General features: G+C 47.9%; 1 protein-coding gene across 11 annotated transcripts in view; it reads right to left on the bottom strand.

Annotated features, from left to right (window-relative positions):
• Positions 1-22,714, bottom strand: part of FRMD5 (FERM domain containing 5) — a 347,144-nt gene that overhangs the window by 47,099 nt on the left and 277,331 nt on the right. For 8 of the 11 annotated variants that reach the window (XM_063639511.1, XM_063639512.1, XM_055276841.2 and 5 more), the window contains exons 2-4: positions 7,023-7,127; positions 2,573-2,615; positions 2,265-2,343 (exon numbers count right to left, since the gene is read on the bottom strand). In XM_063639511.1, coding sequence (XP_063495581.1) covers positions 2,265-2,343; positions 2,573-2,615; positions 7,023-7,127 — 227 coding nt within the window. The remainder of the gene's footprint in view (positions 1-2,264; positions 2,344-2,572; positions 2,616-7,022; positions 7,128-22,714) is intronic. The other 3 variants (XM_055276845.2, XM_055276846.2, XM_063639510.1) reach the window with 2 other exon arrangements.

The following is a 22,714-nucleotide window of genomic DNA, read 5'->3' as shown; positions in this document are numbered from 1 at the left end:
AGTGAGGTGGACAACAAAAACGTGTTAGGTTTGCTCCGATATGTAGACAGGAGTACAAATTTTGGGGTCTGCCCTGGCACCAGTACCTCTTTTAGCAGAGACAGATAGAAGTTCAGAGCTAAGGCAAACACTCTGGAGATCATGAATGGAGCAGGCTAGTGATATTTTAACAAAACTCTTGAAAATTTTTTTTTTGAGACAGAGTCTCGCTGTGTCACCAAGTCTGGAGTGCAGTGCTGTGATCTTGGCTCACTGCAACCTCCAACTGACGGCTTCAAGTGATTCTCCTGCCTCAGCCTCCCGAGTAGCTGGGATTACAGGCGTGATGGCCCGGCTAATTTTCGTATTTTTAGTAGAGATGGGGCTTCACCAAGTTGGCGAGACTGGTCTCGAACTCCTGACTTCAGGTGATCCTCCCGCCTCAGCCTCCCAAAGTTCTGGGATTACAGGCGTGAGCTACCACGCCTGGCCTGAAATTTTAAACATAGTGGTTCTACCCTTACTCACCTACCTAAAGCCTTAGGGTGTCTATGATTTGGATGGATTTGGTTTTCTGAAGCAAAGCAAGAGCCACCTCCACTTCCACGTAGATGAGCAGAGCCTGGAGCTTCTATGCCCAGTAAGAGACATGAAATTTGGTTCTAGCTACACTCTTCACTGTCTTCAGTGCTTCGGAGTAGGTGAGTACACACGCCCTATGCATCTGCAGGAAACAAGCCTTCCTGAAGAGGATTTCCCTCAACTCCCATGTGAAGGGCCCATGTGAAGAAGCCACTTTTCTCCCGTCCCACTTCCTTCTTGCCTTTGTACTACTAAATCCTGCTTCTTGCCCCCTCCTCTCCCCATTTCCTGATTTCCCCTCTTAGAGAAACTTTTGCTCCTTTCACCCGGCATGCTCTTTAGATCAGGAAATGAAAATAATTCTGGCCAGGCGCGGTGGCTCATGCCTGTAATCCCAGCACTTTGGGAGGCCGAGGCAGGCGGGTCACGAGATCAGGACTTCGAGACCAGCCTGGCCAACATGGTGAAACCCTGTCTCTACTAAAAATACAAAAATTAGCCAGCCGTGGTGGCAGGCACCTGTAATCCCAGTTAGTCAGGAGGCTGAGGCAGGAGAATCGCTTGAAACCAGAAGGCGGAGGTTGCAGTGAGCTGAGATCGCGCCACTGCACTCTAGCCGGGGCAACAAGAGCGAAACTCTGTCTCAAAACAAAACAAAACAAAACAAAACAAAAAGAATTCCGTATTCTTTTCTCCTTCTTTCCTCCTCTTTTTCTGTCTTTGGAATTCTCCCATGCAGTTAAGGATCTAGGAGTGGATCTCAAAGCCTTACAGGATAAACGGTCTATATGGCTGGCAATATCCTCATTCCCACCTTTGCTGTCTACAAGGTCTTAGGGAATGGGTTAGAGCTGACAGTGCTGTCTCTTCCTCAGCTCTAGGATTCCTTGGCATCACATCCTCACCTATGGTCCTGCCTTCTACAAAGTAACATCAAGGTTTTGCTTATGTCAAAATTAGGTCTTTCTAATATAAAAATTAGGGATCCCTGTTGTAGAGTTCTTGAATCTCTGAGGTGAGACTTTCAGAGTAAATTTGGCTCAGATACACAAAATCCTGGGGAAGCTTTGAAGCTCTCACTCACTGACTCTCTTTTAGGATGGCTGTGGGCACAGAGGTCCTTTTTCATCCTCAAAGGGTGCTGGATGAGACAGGATGCATTCCACGCAGTTGTCTGCCTGCCACAGAACATGATCCCCACAATAAAGAGTTTATCACAAACCTGATCCAACAGCACACCAGAGTTTACCCATTTTGATTTTAAATCTTCAGTATCTCCCAGCTTATCTTTCAGTGTCATGCCTTTGGCATTTTCCAAGTATATCCATTAGATCACTTGAATCTATTTTCAACCCCCAAAATAAGCAGCAACATAGCTCTCTCCAAAAATGTCCACAGTGGCCACATCACAGGTAAAAGAAAAGATGCTTCTGATTAGTTACTCCAGAACTCTTTGAGAGTGACCAGTTCAAGATGTAGTATTCACACTTCTTGAAGGAAAGAAGTCTACTCTGTTGCAACTGCACTGAGGGGTATGCAAAGGAAGCATGTGGAAATAAAATACAGAAGTCATTATATTTAGGAAGAGTTCCTTGCCTCTAAGAGTTAGGTGCTTCCAAATGAGAGGCTCTAAGAGGTCACCATCCCCCTTTCCTATGCTCTCCAACAGGTCCTAATGGCTGCGGGAAGCATGTTCACCTCACCTGGTTATTTCTTCTTTCAGAGCAGCAGGGTCTGCAGGATAAAACTTCACACGGAAGCACATGGTGAATGGAGGCTGGGCTGCAGAGAAAAAGAGGTGCTCATCAGGGAAGACCCTCACCCAGAAGAGGACAGGGCTCTACTGCCCACTAGCATGAAGCATCAGAAGAGAACCTTCATATATTTAGGGCCAACTTATACTCAGAACAGTGGAAAATTACATATGTAGACCAAAACTTGCAATAAGTGGGAGGTTTCATCCCACCCTCCCCAGGGGTGTGGCTTGAGTCTTTTCAGGGAGAATACTTACATCTCAATTGTTTCACCACAGACTTTGTAAATTCCAGCCAATGCTGAAACAGAGAACACAGAGCATGAAAATCCTAATGAGAAGGGCTGTAAAATATAACTTGTTTTCTCCAACTTAAAAAACTAGACAGATTGTAGCCTAGGGTGAAAGCAGCCCAAAAGCTTATGAAAGTTAAGTTTGGAGAGTAAAGAGTGATATGATTTTCTGAAATGAGCTCCCATGGAGCCAGCTGTGAAAGGGGGAAGAGTTCCAGCTTCAGATGCCATTTCTGGGCTTCCCTGGAAATGCTGTCTTCTAAATCAGGGTGCCAAAGTTCTGAGCCATGTTTTTGGCATGCGATTAAGGCACAAGCGACTGCATGTATGTGTGGCGGGTACAGAGCCCCACCTGGGTTGAGTCGGGAAATACTGACTTTAATGGGTGGTGTGTGTTTCTGTTATGCACCAGCTTTTTTTTCTTTTTTCTTTTTTTTTCTTTTTTTGGCAGGAGAGTGGGGATAGAAGATATTGGTAGCAACTCTAGAAAGTAGTGAGAAGTGGAAATTTCCTAAGTCAGGGATGGCTGGTATATATTCCATCTTTCTTTGAGTAACATAAATTGCCAACCCTTGTGTTAGAAAACACATACTCAGGATTCCTTGGCATCCAGTGATGTTTTAAAATCTAAATCTCAAATGATAACTAATCCCAACCAACGTGTAGGATAGTACCTTCTTCCCCTTTTATTTTCAAGGAGCCAGGATATAGAGGCAAAATACATTTTCCCATGGTACTTACGTTTGGGGGAAGCAATGAAACCATTCTATATGTGTTTCTTAATTCTACATGGGTCCTTTATAAATTTTATTATTTATGTTTGTTGCTTTTTGCTCATCAGGATTAGGTAGGACTGCTATTAATTGGGGTTTGATTATCTAGAGGTAGCTTAACATTGCCAGATGTAAGCTCCATGAAGGCCCAGAACTGTCAGTCTTGTTTACCACTGAATCACCAGTGCCTAGCACAGTGTTCAATAGGTAGCTGCTGAATGGCAAAGGGACTGGGCCCATACTTCCTTCTTTCCTGGCTACTTCCATTTAGTGTAATGTCTTGGCAGAGTCCTCCCTCTGGCAGGAGAGCAGCCAGGGCCCTGCAGTCAGCATCCTGGCCTCCCTTAATTCCCAGTGATCACTTTCTGGGCTGGGCCATGGGTCATGCAGTTAATGGACCCACTAAGAGCCAGTTCTTCCGTCAGCTCCACATGGATAATCTGGACTGACATTCTGCTCTCCTGCTTCTGCTGATCTGAGTTCCCACAAGGCTGGCAACTCATTATAGCCACTCAATGTGGTTAAGAGGCCCTTCTCACATTACACGGCCCACCATGGCTCAGCTTCACAGGGAGGCAAAGGCAAGAGATGAAATTGCTCAGAAACAACTGGGGTTCCAGGGTATGCCTGTGAAGACGGAGGAGGCCTATCTGTTCAGAGCACACTGGAATTGTGGACAGTGAGGAGAACATAGCCAGTGCCAGGGACTCAGTACACAGAACACCAACACCCCTAGACATTAGACTGATAGATTAAAAGAAATAAACAAAGGAAGGTAGAAATTAATGACTGTGAGATGCATTATCAGCAGAGGGCAGATAAAGCTGAATGACAAAAGGCTATTCCCCTTGACAATAGCTAGAAAGAAGATTTTAGTTTTATTGTAGTGAGAGCTCAAGAAAGGACTGAGGTTGGAGGAGAGTAGCAAGGGGTGAGAAGGGACTGGAGATCTGTCACAGCTGATCCATGGGATTTGGAGTCTGGCAGAGAAACCTTGAGAGGAACCCAAGAATACGGTGATGGCCAGAGTGGCTTTTTGCAAATGCCTGACCAAATCGGTCCCAGATTCACTAGCAAACAGACAACATGGGTTTAGGGAGGAGGGATTAAAAGAAGAGGAAAAGAAGATTCAGAGAGGAGTGTTTCCTCCTCTATCTGAGTGAATGGGCCAATGTGGCACAATCTTCAGACTCTAGGGGCTTGAAAGGGTACAAAGCAGAGGCCAAGAGAAGGTGGAGGCCCTGGGCCTGAGTCAGGCATCCTGGGGAAGGAGAGTGAGGGCAGCTCCTCCAGGAGAGACCAGGAGAGCTTCCAGATGCATGGAGGCTCCTGCAGAGCAAGCACTGACATGGGGATGGATGTGAGTGCTGGGTTCAAACTGTCTCGAGACCCAGGGAAGGAGGTTTATTTTAGGCCCTTACACCCTGAGGGAGCAGGGGAGCTCGGCTCCTCCATCCCTACCATGAATCAGTGGACTAAGGACAACTCATTACAGGTCCCCATTTCCCTACAACCCTCAGATACTCTCTCAAGCCTCTCTGCTCTCCTTAACCCCTCCCGCAAGGCACAGAATTACACAACTTTCAGAGGCTATCAGTTATACCTTCAGCATGGAATCTCAGAAACCACACTGGCCCTGGAGTCACACAGGTCTGAGCTCGAGGCCAGCTTTGCCACTGACCTGGGGCAAGTTGCTTAACTGGTCTGGGACTTTATTTACTCATCTGGAGAACAAATATTATCATTAGGGATACTCATCTCATTTTGTTAAGGATGAGATGGAATAACATACGTGAAGCTCTTAGCTTAGTGCCTGGCACGACTCAGTGGGCAGTATACATCAGCTGCAAGAATTAGGTTTGTGTGCAGCGCAGAGCCTGGCAAGCAGTAGGAAGTCCATAAATGTTTACTTCTCCTCTTTCCCATGTTCTTATCTCTCTAGCTCCTTCTCATTTTAACCTTGACCACATCCACATATTCTCTTATTCTCCTCAAGCACATTCTGACCTAACTAAAAAACCATGAACGGGATATAATTTGCCTTTTTTTCTTCATATACCACCACTCTAGGGGATGAAGAGATCTTGGAGTAACTGGCCCCCCCACCTTTTTTTTTTTTTAAGGCAAGGGTCTTGCTCTGTCTCCCAGGCTAGAGTGCAGTGGTGTGATCTTAGCTCACTGCAACCTCCACCTCCCGGGTTTGAGTGATTCTCATGTCTCAGCCTCCCAAGTAGCTGGGACTACAGGCACATGCCACCATTTCTGCTAATTTTTGTATTTTTAGTGGAGACGGGGTTTTGCCATGTTGCCTAGGGTGGTCATGAACTCCTGGGCTGAAACAATCTGCCTGCCTTAGCCTCCCAAAGTGCTGGGATTACAGGCATGAGCCAGTGCACACAGCCAGCCTTCCTTTTTAAGGATAAAAGTTTGGACCAAACAAAAAAAACACCATCATTACCTCTCTACTTTAGTGGGGATGCCAGAGAGTACATCTCCACAAAGAGCAAAGAGTAGATGAAGGGAAGTTATAGAAACTGCAGGTGTCTGCAAGCTGGGAGGCTGGGCAAATGGATCTAAGAAATACAACACTATAAGCCATTAACTCACTCATGCATTCATTTCTTCAGAAAATATTTATTGAACACCAACTACACTGTAGGCCTATGCTAGTTAGATGGGAGATAGTGATGAATGAGACAAAGTCCAGGCCGTCATGGAACTTATATTTTTGCAGGGAACACAGGTAATCACAGAATGATGTAATAAGTGCTATCACAGGGTAGCAGAGGGCACATGGGGACCCATAGGAGGATCCCTAATACAGACTGGGGTTAGGAGAGACTTCCCAGAGGAAGTAAAAGTCTAAGCTAAGACCTTAAGTGTGAAAAGGAGTTAGCTGGAAGAAGGGTGTGGAGTGTGGAGCGGTGAGGAAAAGGAGAAGATTCTAGGCAGAGGAACTCTACAGGTGAAGGCTCTGTAAAGAAAGAAGTTATGATGTATCTGGAGAGCAAAAATATTACTGTCTGGCGGGACCACAGCAAGTTGGGGAGATGAAGCTGGAGAAATAGGCAGGGGCCTGAGATAATGGACTTGCTCCTGTATCTGTCTGGAATATCAGCACCCTTGTCCATCAGAATGCCCTGTGTCTGCAGAGCTGCCTATGCTGTGTAGAGCAGGGCAAGAACTGTAAGGTCTGCAAGGTGCTGAAGGGCCTGCGCTGGTTTGGCTCTGTCTCTGTACTGCCTAGATTGGGTTGGTATGGCACCTTTGGTGAGGCCTTTCCTAACCAGTACAATGCGCTTCAGCCCACTTACTAGAAAGTGGGCAGGAGAGGCTCACCCTGTGACCTGGGCTCCGAGACCACAACTCCAGCCCAGCTGCTCTGCCTCCAACTTTGTGCAAATCATTTAAGCTCCCTAGCCTGCCATTTCAGCAACTGTAAAATGACAAGCTTCTCAAGGTGAGCTCTAGCCAAGGTGCTTTCCAGGTCTAATGCTATGATTTGAAGAGATGACATCCACAACTGCAGGGTCTGGTTGGTCCCTGATTCCTGAAGCTTGACTTTGAATATGAATGACAGTTCAAGACCTCAGGCTTATTGACTAGCCCTGTCCTCCTTTTGTGCTTTGAATATTGACTTACCCGCTGCTTATCTGGGTCTACAAAGCGGATACCAAAATAGTCTTTCTCAAGTAGGTTCAGGTGGTGGCAAAGAAGGTCAAACAGGTACTGGCCTTTGGCATCTCTCTGCAAAGAAAGAAAGCTCCATTGAGAAATGAGTGGGCTTCTTCAGTGTAACTTTGTTTTTCTTTTATAGCCATTAAAAGTTGTTTGTAACTGTTGCATGTGTCTATGAAAGGGGTGAATGTCCATAACTATGTCCTCCACATTTTGATACATCACTGTCTGGAATCCAGAGGCTTTTAGCACCTGGAAGGAGCCCAAGAACCCTTCCCACCACAAAGATGTCAGAGAAATCAGGGTAGAGTCAGGTAAGCCCAGTTCCCATCTCAAATGCACGGAGCTTTCTTAAACTGTGGGCATAGGGAATGTCAGTGTGGAATACAGCAATAATTACACCAGGCCCAGCTGGCTGAGCCTCTAAAGCCTTGAATCTTGAATCCGTCCACTTCTCTTCCTCTCCATTACCAACACCATAGGTCAAGCCACCACCATCCCTCAACAGGACCACTGCCAGAGCCTTCTAACTGATCCTCTGCCTCTGCTCTTGCCCTCTTCAGTCCATTCTCTGCACAGCAATGAGGGTGTCCACAATTTAGACATCATCTCTTTCTTGTTGAGTAAGTGATCAGGCACATTGTAGGATATTTAAACATACAAAAGAATATGCTATGAACAGTAAGTCTCCCTTCCACCCTGGCCACCCTGTGCCCTGGTTCCTGTCCCCAGAAGCAACTGTTATCAGCTTCTTGTATATCCTTTTTTTTTTTTCGCGATGGAGTCTTGTTCTGTTGCCCAGGCTGGAGTGCAGTGGTGCAGCTTCAGCTCACTGCAACCTCCACCTCCTAGGTTCAAGCGATTCTCCTATCTCAGCCTCCGGAGTAGCTGGGATTACAGGCATGCACCACCACGTCCAGCTAATTTTTGTATTTTTAGTAGACACAGGGTTTCACCATGTTGGTCGGGCTGGTCTCTAACTTCTGACCTTAGGTGATCTGCCTGCCTTGGCCTCCCAAAGTGCTAGGATTATAGGCATGAGCCACCATGCCCAGCCCTCTTGTATATCCTTTATGTGATGTTTTATACACAGGCAAACCTACATACATATACATCTCCTCTTTTAAAAATACATTTTGTAACATATTTTTAAGCTCTTTTCTCCCACTTAGGGTATCTTGCAAATCCTTCTATGGCAATATATATAGATATGCCTCACAGTTTTTAACTGCTCCATGTCACTGCAATGAATCTAAAATTATTTACCCAGTTCCATATTGATGACATTTGTTTCTAATTTGCTATTACAAACAATGTGGCAGTGAACATACAATGATCTTTATGTTACTCACTTCTCTTGATATTTGTTGCTCTCAGAATAAAATGAAAACTCTGATCATGGCATCCCAGGCCCTATATAGCCTGGCTCCTGACTTCTCTCTGCACTCACCCAAAATCATTCTCCTCACTATACTTCAGCCATGGCCTTTCTGTTCTGAACTCCCCAAGGCTTTTCTGCCACTGTCTTTGCATTCCCTCTGCTGGGAATGTTGTTCCTGCAGCTCTTTGCAGCCACTCCTATTTTCTGAGGACTCAGCTCAAATGTCCTCTCTTCAGAGAGGCCTTTCCCTATAGTACAGCCCTTCCCAGTTACTTTCCATCTCATTTTGCCATTTATGTCCTTCATAGCATTTATACCAATCTGTAATTATCTTGTTGATTTGTTTAGTTATTTATTTACCATCTGCTTTCTTTCTAGACTGTAATTTTCATGAGGTCAGAAGCCTTCCCCCAGAACTTAGCACAGGGCCTGATGCATGGCAGGCAGGTCCTCAATAATTATTTGGTGAATAAATTACTGAATGAATAGAAGGGAAAAGGTTGGCTAAAAGATTTCACAAAATGGTGAAAAGCTAGGCTGTTTATAACCCATAACCTTCTACTTCAGAGACCTGCCTGGGTGCCAAGGGTGAAGTGGGAGGAGAATGACTTGCCGGAAACTGTCAAAACATCTGGAGCCTGCACAGCATCCATCGCTGGCCTGTCCCCAGTGGTCTCTGCAGCTCAGTTCAGATGATCATCTACGGTGGGTCTATGTCTAATTTTGCATACAAATTGAGGTTGTATGAGGAATTTCTGTAGTGTAGTGGTTATCACGTTTGCCTCACAAATTGAGGTTGTAAGATAAGATCCAAAGATCTCTCCTGTGCCAAGGCCCAAGGCCATGGGTAATTACAGAAGGGCCTGGCCCTGCCCCAAGAATGAGCATATTTTTAAGACCTTCACAAAAGGTTTACAGCTCACCTCTTCCCCTTCTGCTAGCTCACCCCATACTATCCAAGGAGACCTAGGGCAGGATGCTGATCTCACGGCAGTTATGTTAAGAAGTTTGTCCTTGCAGGAGCTGGAAGAATAGGTGAGCAGACAGCTCAACTACAGAAGGAGGCAACATGTGGGCAACGCCCCTCCTCTTCTGAGACAGGAATAATACAGGGTAGTCACAGGAGAATAAAAATTCTAGACAGCAGTTTCATATGACTAGAGGCTATGGGCTGATAAGACCCTGAAAAACGGCATGGACCAAACTAGCTAAGCCCCTCTGAACCCAATGTGTGGCTGGATTTGACCTAGGTTTCTCCTAGGACCTCACTATAAACTCGTTAACATACTAGATCACACACCTACCAGCGCCAAGACTGTTCCAAGACCACCCATATTTGCTGTAAAAATAGGTGCCACTGCAGTTATGAGAAATCTCTACCTTTTCCCAAGAATTTTCATGAATATTCCACCTCTTGGTTAAAGAAACCCATAAAGACGGAAACCCCAAACCCCACTGAGCGACTCTCTCGAGTACGCCTACGCTCCCTTTTCTTGAATGTGTACTTTGCCCTTTGCAATAAATCTCTGTACTTTTACTATTTTCTGACTCCTCGTTGAATTCCTTGAAAGAATTCTTATCTTCTCAATGGTGTCAAGAGCCTGGACCCAGCTGGGGTGGAAGTCTCACTGGCGTTTGGGGACCTCCCCCAGCCCACTGGTATCACTTCTGCTAGCCTCACACTCCCTCTCGCAACATAAGCCTGAACTCGCAGGCCCTATTCCCCGTCTTTGGTCCCCCACAGGAAAGAGTGACTCTCATGACAGAGACTCGTTATGAATCACGCTGGGACTTCTGGGTGGTGGGCCACAAACCAGGTCTTTCAAAGGACTCCGTCAGAACTTTCTTTGTGCAGGGCCTATTAACTACTTCTTCACTGACGCCAACAGAGTGAGAAGAGCTTAAAGAGGTATTTCAGGTTCTCCGGGAGCAGAGGAAACATGCTCAACTCTATCCCATGCAGCATATCCTATATTATTATCTCTCTCAGAGCAACTGAAATGGAACAGTGAGAGACAGTAGCATATTTTCATTGTTTTTCTCTACAAATTTTACTTTGCACCAAGCTGGCTATTACATTGTGATCAGCTGTTTTTTTTTTTAATGAAAAAATGTTTTTCACAAACACTACTACAGTATGATGTGAGTTTTGCGGGCTGAAGAAGTTTGCTTCCATACATACAACAACCAGATTAGCAATGGGATAGAGATAGCTACAGGGAAAACATGCTTCTGTGATGGACTTTTAATAAGAATCCTGCCTTCCATAAAACAACTCATTCTCATGGGCTGCGAGCTCAGATGCACTTGTAAGGCTCTTAGCTGGTAAGAACCCTGAACTTAGTAGATCCAACTTCAGATCATGGCTTTTCTCTTGGAGTAGTTAGGAAATAAGGACATATCCCATTACCCATTCCCTAGAGCTACATAAAAAAGACCTTTTTCTGGTTACTTTTCAGCACCTGGTGAATCCCCCTGCTCCCCCGCCATGAAGACATAGTTCCCTCAAGTTCCCATTTACCAGTTACCAGTGTTAGATACATTGTTTTGAGCTGCAGGGCTCTTGCCTAAACTAATGAAGAGAAGCATCTTCCTTTGCTATTTCTCCAAGGCTGGGGTGGGGGTGAGAGGAATGAGGAAAGAGGTAGACACAGAATTCCATGAAATTTAAATCCCCAGCAGGTACGCAAAGGTAGAATCAACTTACAGCTCTGCTGCAGAGGCACCTTTCACAGAGGGTTGCAACAAAGCCCTTCCTTTGAGGTACTCACACCTGTGGCTGGTGGAGTGGCCTGAGGCAGCACTGGGTGAAATCACATGCAGCTGAACCATCATGATGGGCTCCCTACAAGCCAACGGCAGGGGCAAGATTTTAGGAATTTTACAACTTCCTGGGCTTGTGGATCCCCTTGCACTTCCTGATGCCAGCTGTGTCCTGGGGTACCCTCTCCATGGTCTCCCAGTTCTAAGTCCAGGGGTTTCTGGAATATTCTGTGACAGTCAGTCTTTTCTTTTGATGAGATGGCAAAGCCGTCTTCCCTTCCCTTTGCCTGCAGGTGCCCTGGAACTGTGGCTAAACTGTGTGTTGAATGTTGTGCCATTGATTATACTGGAGAAACAGGCACCTGGGCTGACAGGTGATTACTGTTTAGTCACAAAGTCAGAGCTCCAAGCCTGAGGACATTTATCTTCAGGACAAGTGAGCTGAGGCAGAGCACCCAAATCCTCACCCTGAAGCTAAACTTCTGAGGTTATTCTCTTCCCAAAGACATTATTGGATCAAAATAACTTATTAAACACTCGTTTAAAAAATAAATTTATATTTTATGAACCACAACAGTGCCTATACATATTTGAAAATACTAGTGCATATAGGTACAACCCATTTATTCTCTCTATGTGGTGCACAGAATGATTCATGAGCCTCTTGGAATCACTGTGCAGCTCTGAGGATGGGATAATTCCTATTTTTGCTCCTCCCTGGAATGCCTGGTTCTGGTTCTCTATGGTTTGCCTATTCTTTAGGGAAGGGACTGAGGCAGCAAGCAGTAAGCAAGCTTGGGCCAGTGACCTAAACTATTCAAGGTTAATTGCATTTTCTGTCTCATCATCGATGCCCATTGGCAGGAGAGGAGCTTTATTTTAACCCATCATGGATGAGGTTAATCCCAGGCTCTCTGGCATGCAGCATCCTGATGAGAGAAGCCAAGATGCAGAAAGCCCCACTCATTAGGCTCCACTTTATTCAATCCTGCTTACTTGTGAGGCACACAAGTACCTCACAAGCAAGTGCAAACAAAGTTGAGTCTAGCAGAGGGTAAGAGTGATTCCAACTTCCTCCTGGCTACATGCTATGATCTTGGTTCACAATCTGTTAAAGGGTAGCTGGCCTTGGTTTCACGGGCCCTTAGAGAAGGCAGAGGTAAAATGGAGGGATTACAGAAAGTGGGCACCCGTAGCCCAAAGTACAAGAGTCCAGAGGTGGAAGAAAGCCACATCGAGACTAGGCACCCTGGAGGAAGGGCAAGAGTTGAACGAGTTGTCCTTGGAGGCCTGCCAGGGAAGAAACAGGCACCAGGGATGGGATGGCATCTCAGCCTGCATTCTAACTTAACTTTATATTTAAATTTCTTGTAGGCCAAAGACTTCCTTGCTTTCCTCATCAGTGGTGTGAGGGCATGAGTGGCATGCCGATGTCTGCCAGGTTCCAGAGCACATGCTGTGTAAAAGCACTTTAATGTTACAGAGGAACAACCACAGTAGGTCATCTTCTCAGGGCCATGGCATTAGTGAGCTGAGCAGAAATGTGTGAATTAATTTCTGGGGTGCAGTCCCTGCCTCTGTGGTCACATGCTACATCCAGCCCAGCTTTCTGAGGCAGAGGGAGGGTGTAGGGCACAAGTGCTAACAGCAGAGCCCCAGATTCCCTAACTTCAGCACCTTCTTTACACTTTCTTTGAAGGGAGGGAACCCCTGCTGAGCTATTGGCCCAGAAGCTCACTTTTCCTGCTTAGTCATAAACCAACAAAATCTGTCCAGGAACTGATGAGGCTGCAGCTAGAAGAGCAGCCAGCTCACTCTGGGAGAAGATTAAGAAAGCTCATTCCAGGGGGAAATGCAGAGACGTCCATCTGCAAGCAATACTGTCTTGAGTAGCAGGTCACCACAAATGTGGCAGGGCCATAGCTCACCCCTACTCAGGTACTCCCTTCTGTTTCCTACTCTCAGAACTCAGCCATCAGGCTGGGAAGAATGGGGCCCAAGCAGGCTCTTGGTATCTAGACTATAGTGCCAGGAGGCTGCTGTGGGGCCAGGTAACCATGTGGCTCCTGGAGGAGTGGCAAGGCCCCAAAGTGGAGGGAAATCAGAGCTCAGAAGGAGAGAGGATCAGTGCTTCTTAGCCACTGTTCTCACCAAATCCTTAAATACAGCAACTTCTTTGCCCCAACAACCCCCTTCTACATGCAAATTGAGAGCTGGGGTGATTTTCATGAAGCCACACAGATATCTCCCAGGTGCAGTGCTGCAGGGAGCCCTGTTGGCAGTCCTCACTTGGGTCAGAGAACTGGCTTTGCTCATTGCCACATGGTGTGACACGCAGGACGTGCACGTGGGGCGGGGAAATCACATTCAATCTGGAACATGGAGGTCACCGTGAGCAAGGAAATGTCATGGGAGGGAGGACTAAGTGTTCTGTCAGCACAGATGGCCCAAAGCAGACTCAACAAGGGCAATTAAGACCCTCTGAGCAGAACTTCAAACCTGCTGCTGCACAGCTTGTAAGAGCAGGGCTAACAAGAGGGCTAGTCTTATTGAGATATCAATGGTGATGCTTCAAGAGACAAGGTGTCTCATTTCTATATGAAATCTTTGTACCCTGTGAAGTGTCTAGAAAGAAAAAGAAAAACAGAGCCAGGTCTGAAGAAAAGCAGACAACTCGTTCATCTTTCCTATCTTTGGTGAAGCCACTTTTACAAGTAAGGTGACTCTTAAAAGCATCACTGCGTCTTGCTATTGATTGAATAAATTTTAGTTGTATTTTTCCAACCAGTGCTGAATATTTCAGTGGACTAGTCATGTCACAGCTGCAGAACTACTGGAAACTCAGCCAGGCTTGTTAGGAAAAAACTCATTGCTTTGTATTTGTGAAGCTCATATTCTCTTTTTCTATTCTCTGTCTCTCTCTCTTCTCTTTCTCTATCTCTCACACTTAAATCCGCCACTCCCAAATGAGGAGCGCCTCTGCCCGGCCGCCCCATCTGGGAGGTGAGGAGCGCCTCTGCCCGGCCACCCACCGTCTGGGAAGTGAGGAGCGCCTCTGCCCGGCCGCCCCGTCTGGGAAATGAGGAGCGCCTCTGCCCGGCCGCCCCGTCTGGGAAGTGAGGAGTGCCTCTGCCCGGCCACCCATCGTCTGGGAAGTGAGCAGTGCCTCTGCCCGGCCGCCCCGTCCGGGAAGAAGTGAGGAGCGCCTCTGCCCGGCCGCCCCGTCCGGAAAGAAGTGAGAAGCGCCTCTGCCCGGGCACCCTGTTCGGGAAGAAGTGAGGAGCGCCTCTGCCTGGCTGCCCCGTCTGGGAAGTGAGGAGCGCCTCTGCCCGGCCGCCCCCTCCGGGAAGAAATGAGGAGCGCCTCTGCCCGGGCGCCCCATCCGGGAAAAAGTGAGGAGCGCCTCTGCCCGCCCGCCCCATCTGGGAGGTGAGGAGCGCCTCTGCCCGGCCACCCACCGTCTGGGAAGTGAGGAGTGCCTCTGCCCGGCCGCCCCGTCTGGGAAGTGAGGAGCGCCTCTGCCCGGCCGCCCCGTCCGGGAAGAAACGAGGAGCGCCTCTGCCCGGGCGCCCCGTCCGGGAAGAAGTGAGGAGCGCCTCCGCCCGGCCGCCCCATCTGGGAGGTGAGGAGCGCCTCTGCCCCGCCACCCACCGTCTGGGAAGTGAGGAGCGCCTCTGCCCGGCCGCCCCGTCTGGGAAGTGAGGAGCGCCTCTGCCCGGCCGCCCCGTCTGGGAAGTGAGGAGTGCCTCTGCCCAGCCACCCATCGTCTGGGAAGTGAGGAGCGCCTCTGCCCGGCCGCCCCGTCCGGGAAGAAGTGAGGAGCGCCTCTGCCCGGCCGCCCCGTCCGGGAAGAAGTGAGGAGCGCCTCTGCCCGGCCGCCCCGTCCGGGAAGAAGTGAGGAGCGCCTCTGCCCGGCCGCCCCGTCCGGGAAGAAGTGAGGAGCGCCTCTGCCCGGCCGCCCCGTCCGGGAAGAAGTGAGGAGCGCCTCTGCCCGGCCGCCCCGTCCGGGAAGAAGTGAGGAGCGCCTCTGCCCGGCCGCCCCGTCCGGGAAGAAGTGAGGAGCGCCTCTGCCCGGCCGCCCCGTCCGGGAAGAAGTGAGGAGCGCCTCTGCCCGGCCGGCCCGTCCGGGAAGAAGTGAGGAGCGCCTCTGCCCGGCCGCCCCGTCGGGAAGAAGTGAGGAGCGCCTATGCCCGGCCGCCCCGTCCGGGAAGAAGTGAGGAGCGCCTCTGCCCGGCCGCCCCGTCTGGGAGGTGAGGAGCGCCTCTGCCCAGCTACCCATCATCTGGGAGGTGAGGAGCGCCTCTGCCCGGCCACCCATCGTCTGGGAGGTGAGGAGCCCCTCTGCCCGGCCACCCATCGTCTGGGAGGTGAGGAGCGCCTCTGCCCGGCCACCCATCGTCTGGAAAGTGAGGAGAGCCTCTGCCCGGCTGCCCCATCTGGGAAGTGAGGAGCGCCTCTGCCCGGCCACCCATCGTCTGGGAAGTGAGGAGCGCCTCTGCCCGGCCGCCCCGTCTGGGAAGTGAGGAGCGCCTCTGCCCGGCCGCCCCGTCCGGGAAGAAGTGAGGAGCGCCTCTGCCCGGCCACCCATCGTCTGGGAAGTGAGGAGCGCCTCTGCCCGGCCACCTATCGTCTGGGAAGAAGTGAGGAGCGTCTCTGCCTGGCCGCCCCGTCTGGGAAGTGAGGAGCTCCTCTGCCCGGCCGCCCCGTGTCTGGGTAGAAGTGAGGAGCTCCTCTGCCTGGCCGCTCCGTCTGGGAGGTCTACCACGGAGGCCAGAAGCAATGTGGGGGCTGGACGTGGTGGCTCACGCCTGCGGTCCCGGCACTCTGGGGGGCGAGGCGGGTTGATCACTTCGGGCTAGGAGTTCAAGACCAGTCTGGCCAACTTGGCGAAACATGAAGAATACAACAGACAAACCAACCAACCAACTCAGTGACAACAAAACAGGTCTACCCTGGAGTCATACTCTAATTTTTTCTATTTTCCTCCCTTTCTGATCCTTTATCCCACTTTCTTTTTCTTCCTCTTCCTTCTCCCTCTTCTTTGTCAAATAGAGGATTGAGTTATTATCACTGATCCATATAAAGTCCCTCTCTCATTTATTTTAACTCCCACCCCCCATTTCTATTCCCCAACTTCCCATGTGCAACCTTCCTAATATGTTTGATACGCATCTTTTTGTTTGTATGTATTTTTAGAAAATGTTTATTGTTTTTGTATGCAAAAAAAATTAATTAAAAAAAAAAACTTAAAAAAAAAAAAAAATCCGCCACTCCCCACGCCCAACACACACACACATTCTCTAATACAGCTGCACTTCTCATACAACGCTGCTTCAAATAACTTGTAAAGAAAATCCAGAATCTGGGGAAAGATTGACTTCCCCTTGCTCCAACCCTAAGGACAGTTTGACAACTCATTTTATTGTTGCTTTTTTTTTTTGCAAAGGACAAACGCATGTTTGGCAAAATCTGGGAATTTCTGAGGTTTTAGGGAGTATCCTGGGTGGCCAGGGTCAGGAGAAATATGATAAACTCACTGGTCCTCATAATTCTTTGGTTATTTCCCTCCTCTTCACAAAAAATTGTTTACTAGCCAGCGCCAACATATGTGATGGATCCTGAGGTAGACACATTTCATTAGTAAACAGGTCAGGATCTTTGAGTCCTGAGTGCAGTCTGAGTGCAGTTTCCTTTTCAACTCTCCTATCAGGTTACTCACGTTCCTTAGAAGTTGAGCCACAGGGAGCAGAAAGGGGAGGAGCTCTGGGAAGGCAAAGGTTTTGAGAATGAGCACTAAGTAGACTTACAGTCAAGGCCCTGGTCTGCCATTTCTCAGCTTGTGGTCTCAGACCCATCCCTTAATGTACTTGAGCTTCAGCTTCCTTATCTATAAAACAGAGTTAATCTTACATCTAAGGATGACTGTGGGGCTCAAATCAAGACACAAAATATACAAAAAAACCCTGTGAGTTTTCCTGCCAACTTCCTCAGCCTCTTGTGACCTCTTCTTCCTCCAGGATGGATGTACTTGAACACACAAGGCCTCAGCAATGAGTCAATGCACTCAAGGAACAGAAGCCTGTCCTCCCTGGACAAGAATGCATGAATAGATCTTGGCTACACGTCCACTTTGTAGTGTCCCCAAGATTTGGGAGTGGCTACCATTTTGGAAATATGCCCAAAGTGGCTCTTAAAGTACAAATCTGCATCTTCTTCTTACCCAAGGCTATTTTTTTCCTGATCAGATCAGAAGAGTAGAAAATATCAAATATATGTAACCAAACCAAATCCCCTCAGAAGCCTGGCAGCTTCTAGTCAGTGCCACAGAGACAAAGGCAGAGCTTCTGTGACAGGCTCCTGACATGTTCCCTAGAAAGGAGGAGCTGAGTAAGGGGAATAAGATATGACACAATTCCAATAGACACTATACCTTTTAACGCCTTGGCTTTAATTAGAATAAAAAGAAAAAAGCATTTGGCAAAATATATTTCAAGAAATTAACCCAGTGCCCTGATCTCTCTCAAAAAACAGAACACGTTCCTTCTGTAGTTAAAGCTACGGGAGCTACCTCTTCCCCCTGGGATTCCCCAGGGCACTGCACAACAGGATACTGACAGATAAATGAGAGAGGGATGGGCAAGTAGGGCCCACAGCTCTCTGACTGAAGCCCCAACTTCCCCAGAGCATGCCCAGTCACACACAGCTATTCCAGGACCAGACCTATCCCAATGACCTATCCCAGGACCAGACAAGTCATTTTCACTGCTTCTCCTGAGGACAGCCAGGGCCTCCCTTCAAAGCCCCTTGTCACAGCAAGCAGAACTCTGAAGAAGAGTTCCATGGTCTGCCTTGATCTGTGGTCCCACTAGAGGAACAAAAGCCAGGTTTATGCCTCCCTTCCCAGCACTAAGTAGAAACAACCTCACTGGAACAACAATAGTGAGAGTCCCAGGAGAGGAGTGAGATAGCTGGGGCCCAGAGCCAGACAGACGGGTGGAGAGACAGTTTCCTGTACAAATACCGAGGCCTAGGAAAGCAGTAGGACAAACCCCAAATCTTCCAATCATGGTTGTCCCAGTAGTGGAGGAGAAGAGGAGAAGGAGGCAAGATAGGAGGCAGACAGCTAGTTCACTCAGAGGGCTGACTTTCCTTAATAAACAGCAAATTAGGAACCATACCATACTCCGGACCATTGGTTCTCACACCTGAGTTCACCTCAGAATCACCTGGAGGGCTTGTTAAAATACAGATTGCTGGGCCCTGCCCCTAGAATTTCTAGTTCATAGGTCTGCTGTGGGGCCTGGGAATTTGCATTTCTAACAAGTTCCCAGGTGATGCTGCTGTTGCCGGTCTGGGGATTACTGACATCTGATGGTCTTGCAGCTCTTGAAGCCAAGACTACAGGGATAAGGGAAAGAGAAGCAGATATTTGACCTCTGTCACAATTCAACTCTGTTAGCACAAACCCCACTTTTATTAACCTTCCACGTTTTCATATACCAAGCGTACCAACTTCAGAGCATTAGGCTGTGAGTTAAATATTACAGAGAAACACTGTTCCTTCCTGCCAGGTTTTTAAAGTCTGCCTTTCATGACAGTGGACAGCTACCCAACTCTGGCTTGCAAGTTCGAGTCCCCAGTTACCATTTATTTTCAATGGCTAACTAGCTCAAAACTCACTGCACTTTTGCTATGAACTAGATCATCAGAAAATAAAGCCAGCAGTTATCATCAAACTCAATCCGGGTAAAGAACTCCCCTTCTCACCCCAGATCTGCTGTCAGTGACAGGGAGTCTGTTCCAGAACATGTCCTATCCTAGCCTTTGGGCTCTCTTGTCTAGGAATCGGGGCTGGAAGGTGCCCCAGTACCTCAACCTGCTGTCTCCTCCCTACATCTATGCTCCTTGAGGCTCCTTAGTCAGAATTCTGTCTTGGCTGTCAAGACCAGCCTTCTCCTTTCTCTCCTTTTCCTGAGAGAGGATCCAGCTGCCCCTCTATGGAGGGTTGGAGTGGGTATAGGAAATATGCTCTGAGCATGTAGTTCCATGACAAGGAGGAAAATCCTCCATGTTCAACTTTGGCAGGGAGTTTGGGGCAGGAGGGAAGCATGGGAGTAAGAAAAGGCATTCTGATAGTGATCTCTTGGGCAGGTCATTTTCCCTTTCTGTGCCTTAGTTTCTCTATCCGCAAATAATCTCATGTCCCCTTGTGTGCTCAAAATCCTCTGATTCTGTTATTAGTCAATCAAAGTAATAACATCCCAGGTCCATCTTCTCCTAAACAGGGATTTAAAAAAGTTTTTTTTTTCTTTAAAAAGGGTAATTGGGTAGCTTTAACAAGGTAGATGTTTATTACTAGTGTAATTAATCTAAAAAACGCAGGGCCATTGCTCAAAGTAAATGGAAAGAGTAACTAAACAGAATCCATTCAATTTTAGAAACTGCCTCTAGCAGGCCTGACACAGTGAACACCATTATGTGAAACTATTATCCTGCTACGAGTCTGGTCACTTTACATTCCACTGTGAGCGATGGAAAAGTCCCATTAGATCATTTAATGCACGCCTCCAGCCTCATAAAATGAGGATCATTACAAGATCTTCTCAGGATCTCAGAGTGGATCCTGAGGCTAATACCAGCCTCTGTCCTTCCCAGGCCCACTATTTCCTAGACTATAACCCAGGCAGCAGTGGGACTGCTGGATTTCTATATGCAAGGGCTTTAGGGGTGACAGTCTGGCTGGGGTGAGGGTGGGGAATAAAGATTTATTTGTATGATCTTGTATATAAGATTGAGAACTCTTCAACTGTCCAGATAAAGAAGGGATAGGAACTAACAGAGATGGAAAGGGGCTGATAAAGTGTCCCTTGCAACCTCATCTCACTTAACCAGAGGCAGAGCCTCTGAAACTTGGCTGAGGCAGAAGCTGTGGATGTGCTCTAAGACAAGTACCATTGGGTCCCTCAACTTGTTAGTTTCCTGAAGGTTCTCCCAGATGTGGTATTTCAGTGGCTGAGCAGCAACAGATGTCTTTTGGTCTATAAATAATTCTTGGGGCCAGGCGTGGTGGCTCCCGCCTATAATCCCAGCCCTTTCAGGGGCCAAGGAGAGCGGATTATCTGAGGTCAGGAGTTTGAGACTAGCCTGGCCAAAATGGTGAAACCCCATCTCTACTAAAAATACAAAAACAGATTAGCCGGGTGTGGTGGCAGGTGCCTGTAATCCCAGCTCCTTGGGAGGCTGAGGCAGGAGAACTGCTTGAACCCGAGAGGCAGAGGTTGCAGTGAGCCGAGATTGTGCCATTGCACTCCAGCCTGGGCGGCAAGAGTGAAACTCTGTTTCAAATAAATAATAAATAAATAAATAATTCTTGGGCTTGGAAATGTATGTCTTAATGTGCACTGGGGGTAGGGTGGGAATGACCAGGTCCCCAGAGCATCAGGAAGAACCATGGTCCAGGCTTTGCACTGTGATGGAGAGAACAAACAGAGGAGGCAAGTTTTCTGGAAGTGTGTGACTGCTCCTTCTTCAGATTTTGGTCAAGAAGAGTAGGGGTGAGTGGAGGGGAGGCAGGAACCTTGAGCCCAGCAGGCTCCCTGAGGCTTCTGGTGCATCCCTGTCATCTTCTGTGCCTCTGCACAGCAAGGTTACGAACATGAGACCTAGAGTCCACTGAGGGCTGCACAGCAACACTGGTTGGGATATTACTGCTGGAAAAATCTTAACATCTGCTGCCAACTGAATATTGTGTTATTTGAAGGCCAAAAAGCGGATGGAAAACCACTGGGAAAAACACTCAATTCAAATGTGTATCTACTGAGGGTCTAATCTGAGTAAGGCACTACCTGAGCTATCTCAAGGCTGCAGAGACACGTGGTTTAGAGATACCTGAAAAAGTGACTTGGGAAAAGCCATCTTTTCTCTGATCTCATGGTATTCACTAACTGTACCACTTAGCTGTCCTAATGCTAACCTTCCCATTTTTAAGTCCACTCTCTTCTCCATTACTGGGAGAGATAGAAGCATGGTGTCCAGTGTTTGCATTCATGGTTCACAGCCCAGTGCCCTGTACATGATCCTCAAGAAGTATTTGTGGGTTTTTGTTTCTGTTTTGAGACAGGGTCTTGCTCTGTTGCTGAGGCTCAGGCTGGAGTACAGTGGCACAATCACCGCTCACTGTAGCCTTGACCTCCTGGGCTCAAGTGATCCTCCTACCTCAGCCTCGGAATAGCTGGAACCACAGGCACACGCCACCACACTCAGTTAATTTTTAAAGTTTCTGAAGAGGGGGGTCTCCCTATGTTGCCCAGGCTGGGCTTGAACTCCTGGACTCAAGGGGTCCTTCTGCCTCGGCCTCCCAATGTGCTGGGATTACAGCCATGAGCCACCATGCCCGGCCAAGAAGTATTTGTTGATTAATTACTAAATGACTGTGACCAGGCTAATTACCTGATGAGCTCCTCCTTCCTGAGTCTTCAACTCCTAATACCCAGTGAGATCAGTGTAGGAAAGAACAGAGGATCAAACTGGGGTAAGGGTATTCCTGGAGATGGTATCCCTGTCCAAACCAGAGTCTAGCTTAACTCTAGACATTCACTTCAGAATTGGTCTGCTGGGTACTGCCTTTTATCTAGTTTGCTGATTCTAACTACATAGGCTGTACTTGGGAAGGGAGGGAAGGGGAAGAAGCTGAGTGAGACAAGGGGCTCCCAGCCTCAACTCCAGAAAGATGCCGACAGTGCAGCCCGGTTCTAAAGTAACTTCTTATACAACCGACCCAGTCACGGGCAAGTAAAATGGCTTTGCTTCCAGGAAGATCGCTAACTGGGTCCTTGCCATTGGAAAGGGAATTAAAAGCTCAATACTGGAAAAAACTAATAATTACATTTGCTTAATTATATTGATGTGAACCTCATAGCCAAGTTATTTTTAGGAAATTGATGCTAAAAAATACTTCCATGCTCTTGGGGTCATGTGGAGCAGGATTTAGGATGTTTTTAACTTTTGGAAATTATCAAATGCCTTTCTATAGGAAAGTGCTACATTTCTAAGATTTTTCTCTTTACAGTTCTTCTGATGCTTTGCCTGTCTTTTTCTAAAATACATCCTGACACCTAAGCCAAGATGGCATAGGATTGTTGGGCTTCAGATCAATGGGTGATCAATGATAATATAGAACTGGCTACCGGCCTTATCATTTGTCACAGGTCAGATTCCTTAGGAAATAAACTCTGGGACAGAGTTTAGCATGAAGGATGTTTATTAAGAAGTGCTCTTCGGCCAGGCGTGGAGGCTCATGCCTGTAATCCCAGAACTTTGGGAAGCGGATCACTTGAAGCTGGGAGTTCAAGACCAGCCTGGCCAACATGGCAAAACCCTGTCTCTACTAAAAATACAAAAATTAGCTGGGCGTGATGGCACGTGCCCGTAATTCCAGCTACTAGGGAGGCTGAGGCAGGAGAATCACTTGAACCTGGGAGGCTGAGGTTGCAGTGAGCCAAGATCACGCCAC

This window comes from Symphalangus syndactylus, chromosome 5 (assembly GCF_028878055.3).
Source record: "Symphalangus syndactylus isolate Jambi chromosome 5, NHGRI_mSymSyn1-v2.1_pri, whole genome shotgun sequence".
Lineage (NCBI taxonomy): Eukaryota > Metazoa > Chordata > Mammalia > Primates > Hylobatidae > Symphalangus > Symphalangus syndactylus.
The sequence above is the reverse complement of the archived record's forward strand: the minus strand, read 5'-3'. Positions and strand labels throughout refer to the sequence as shown.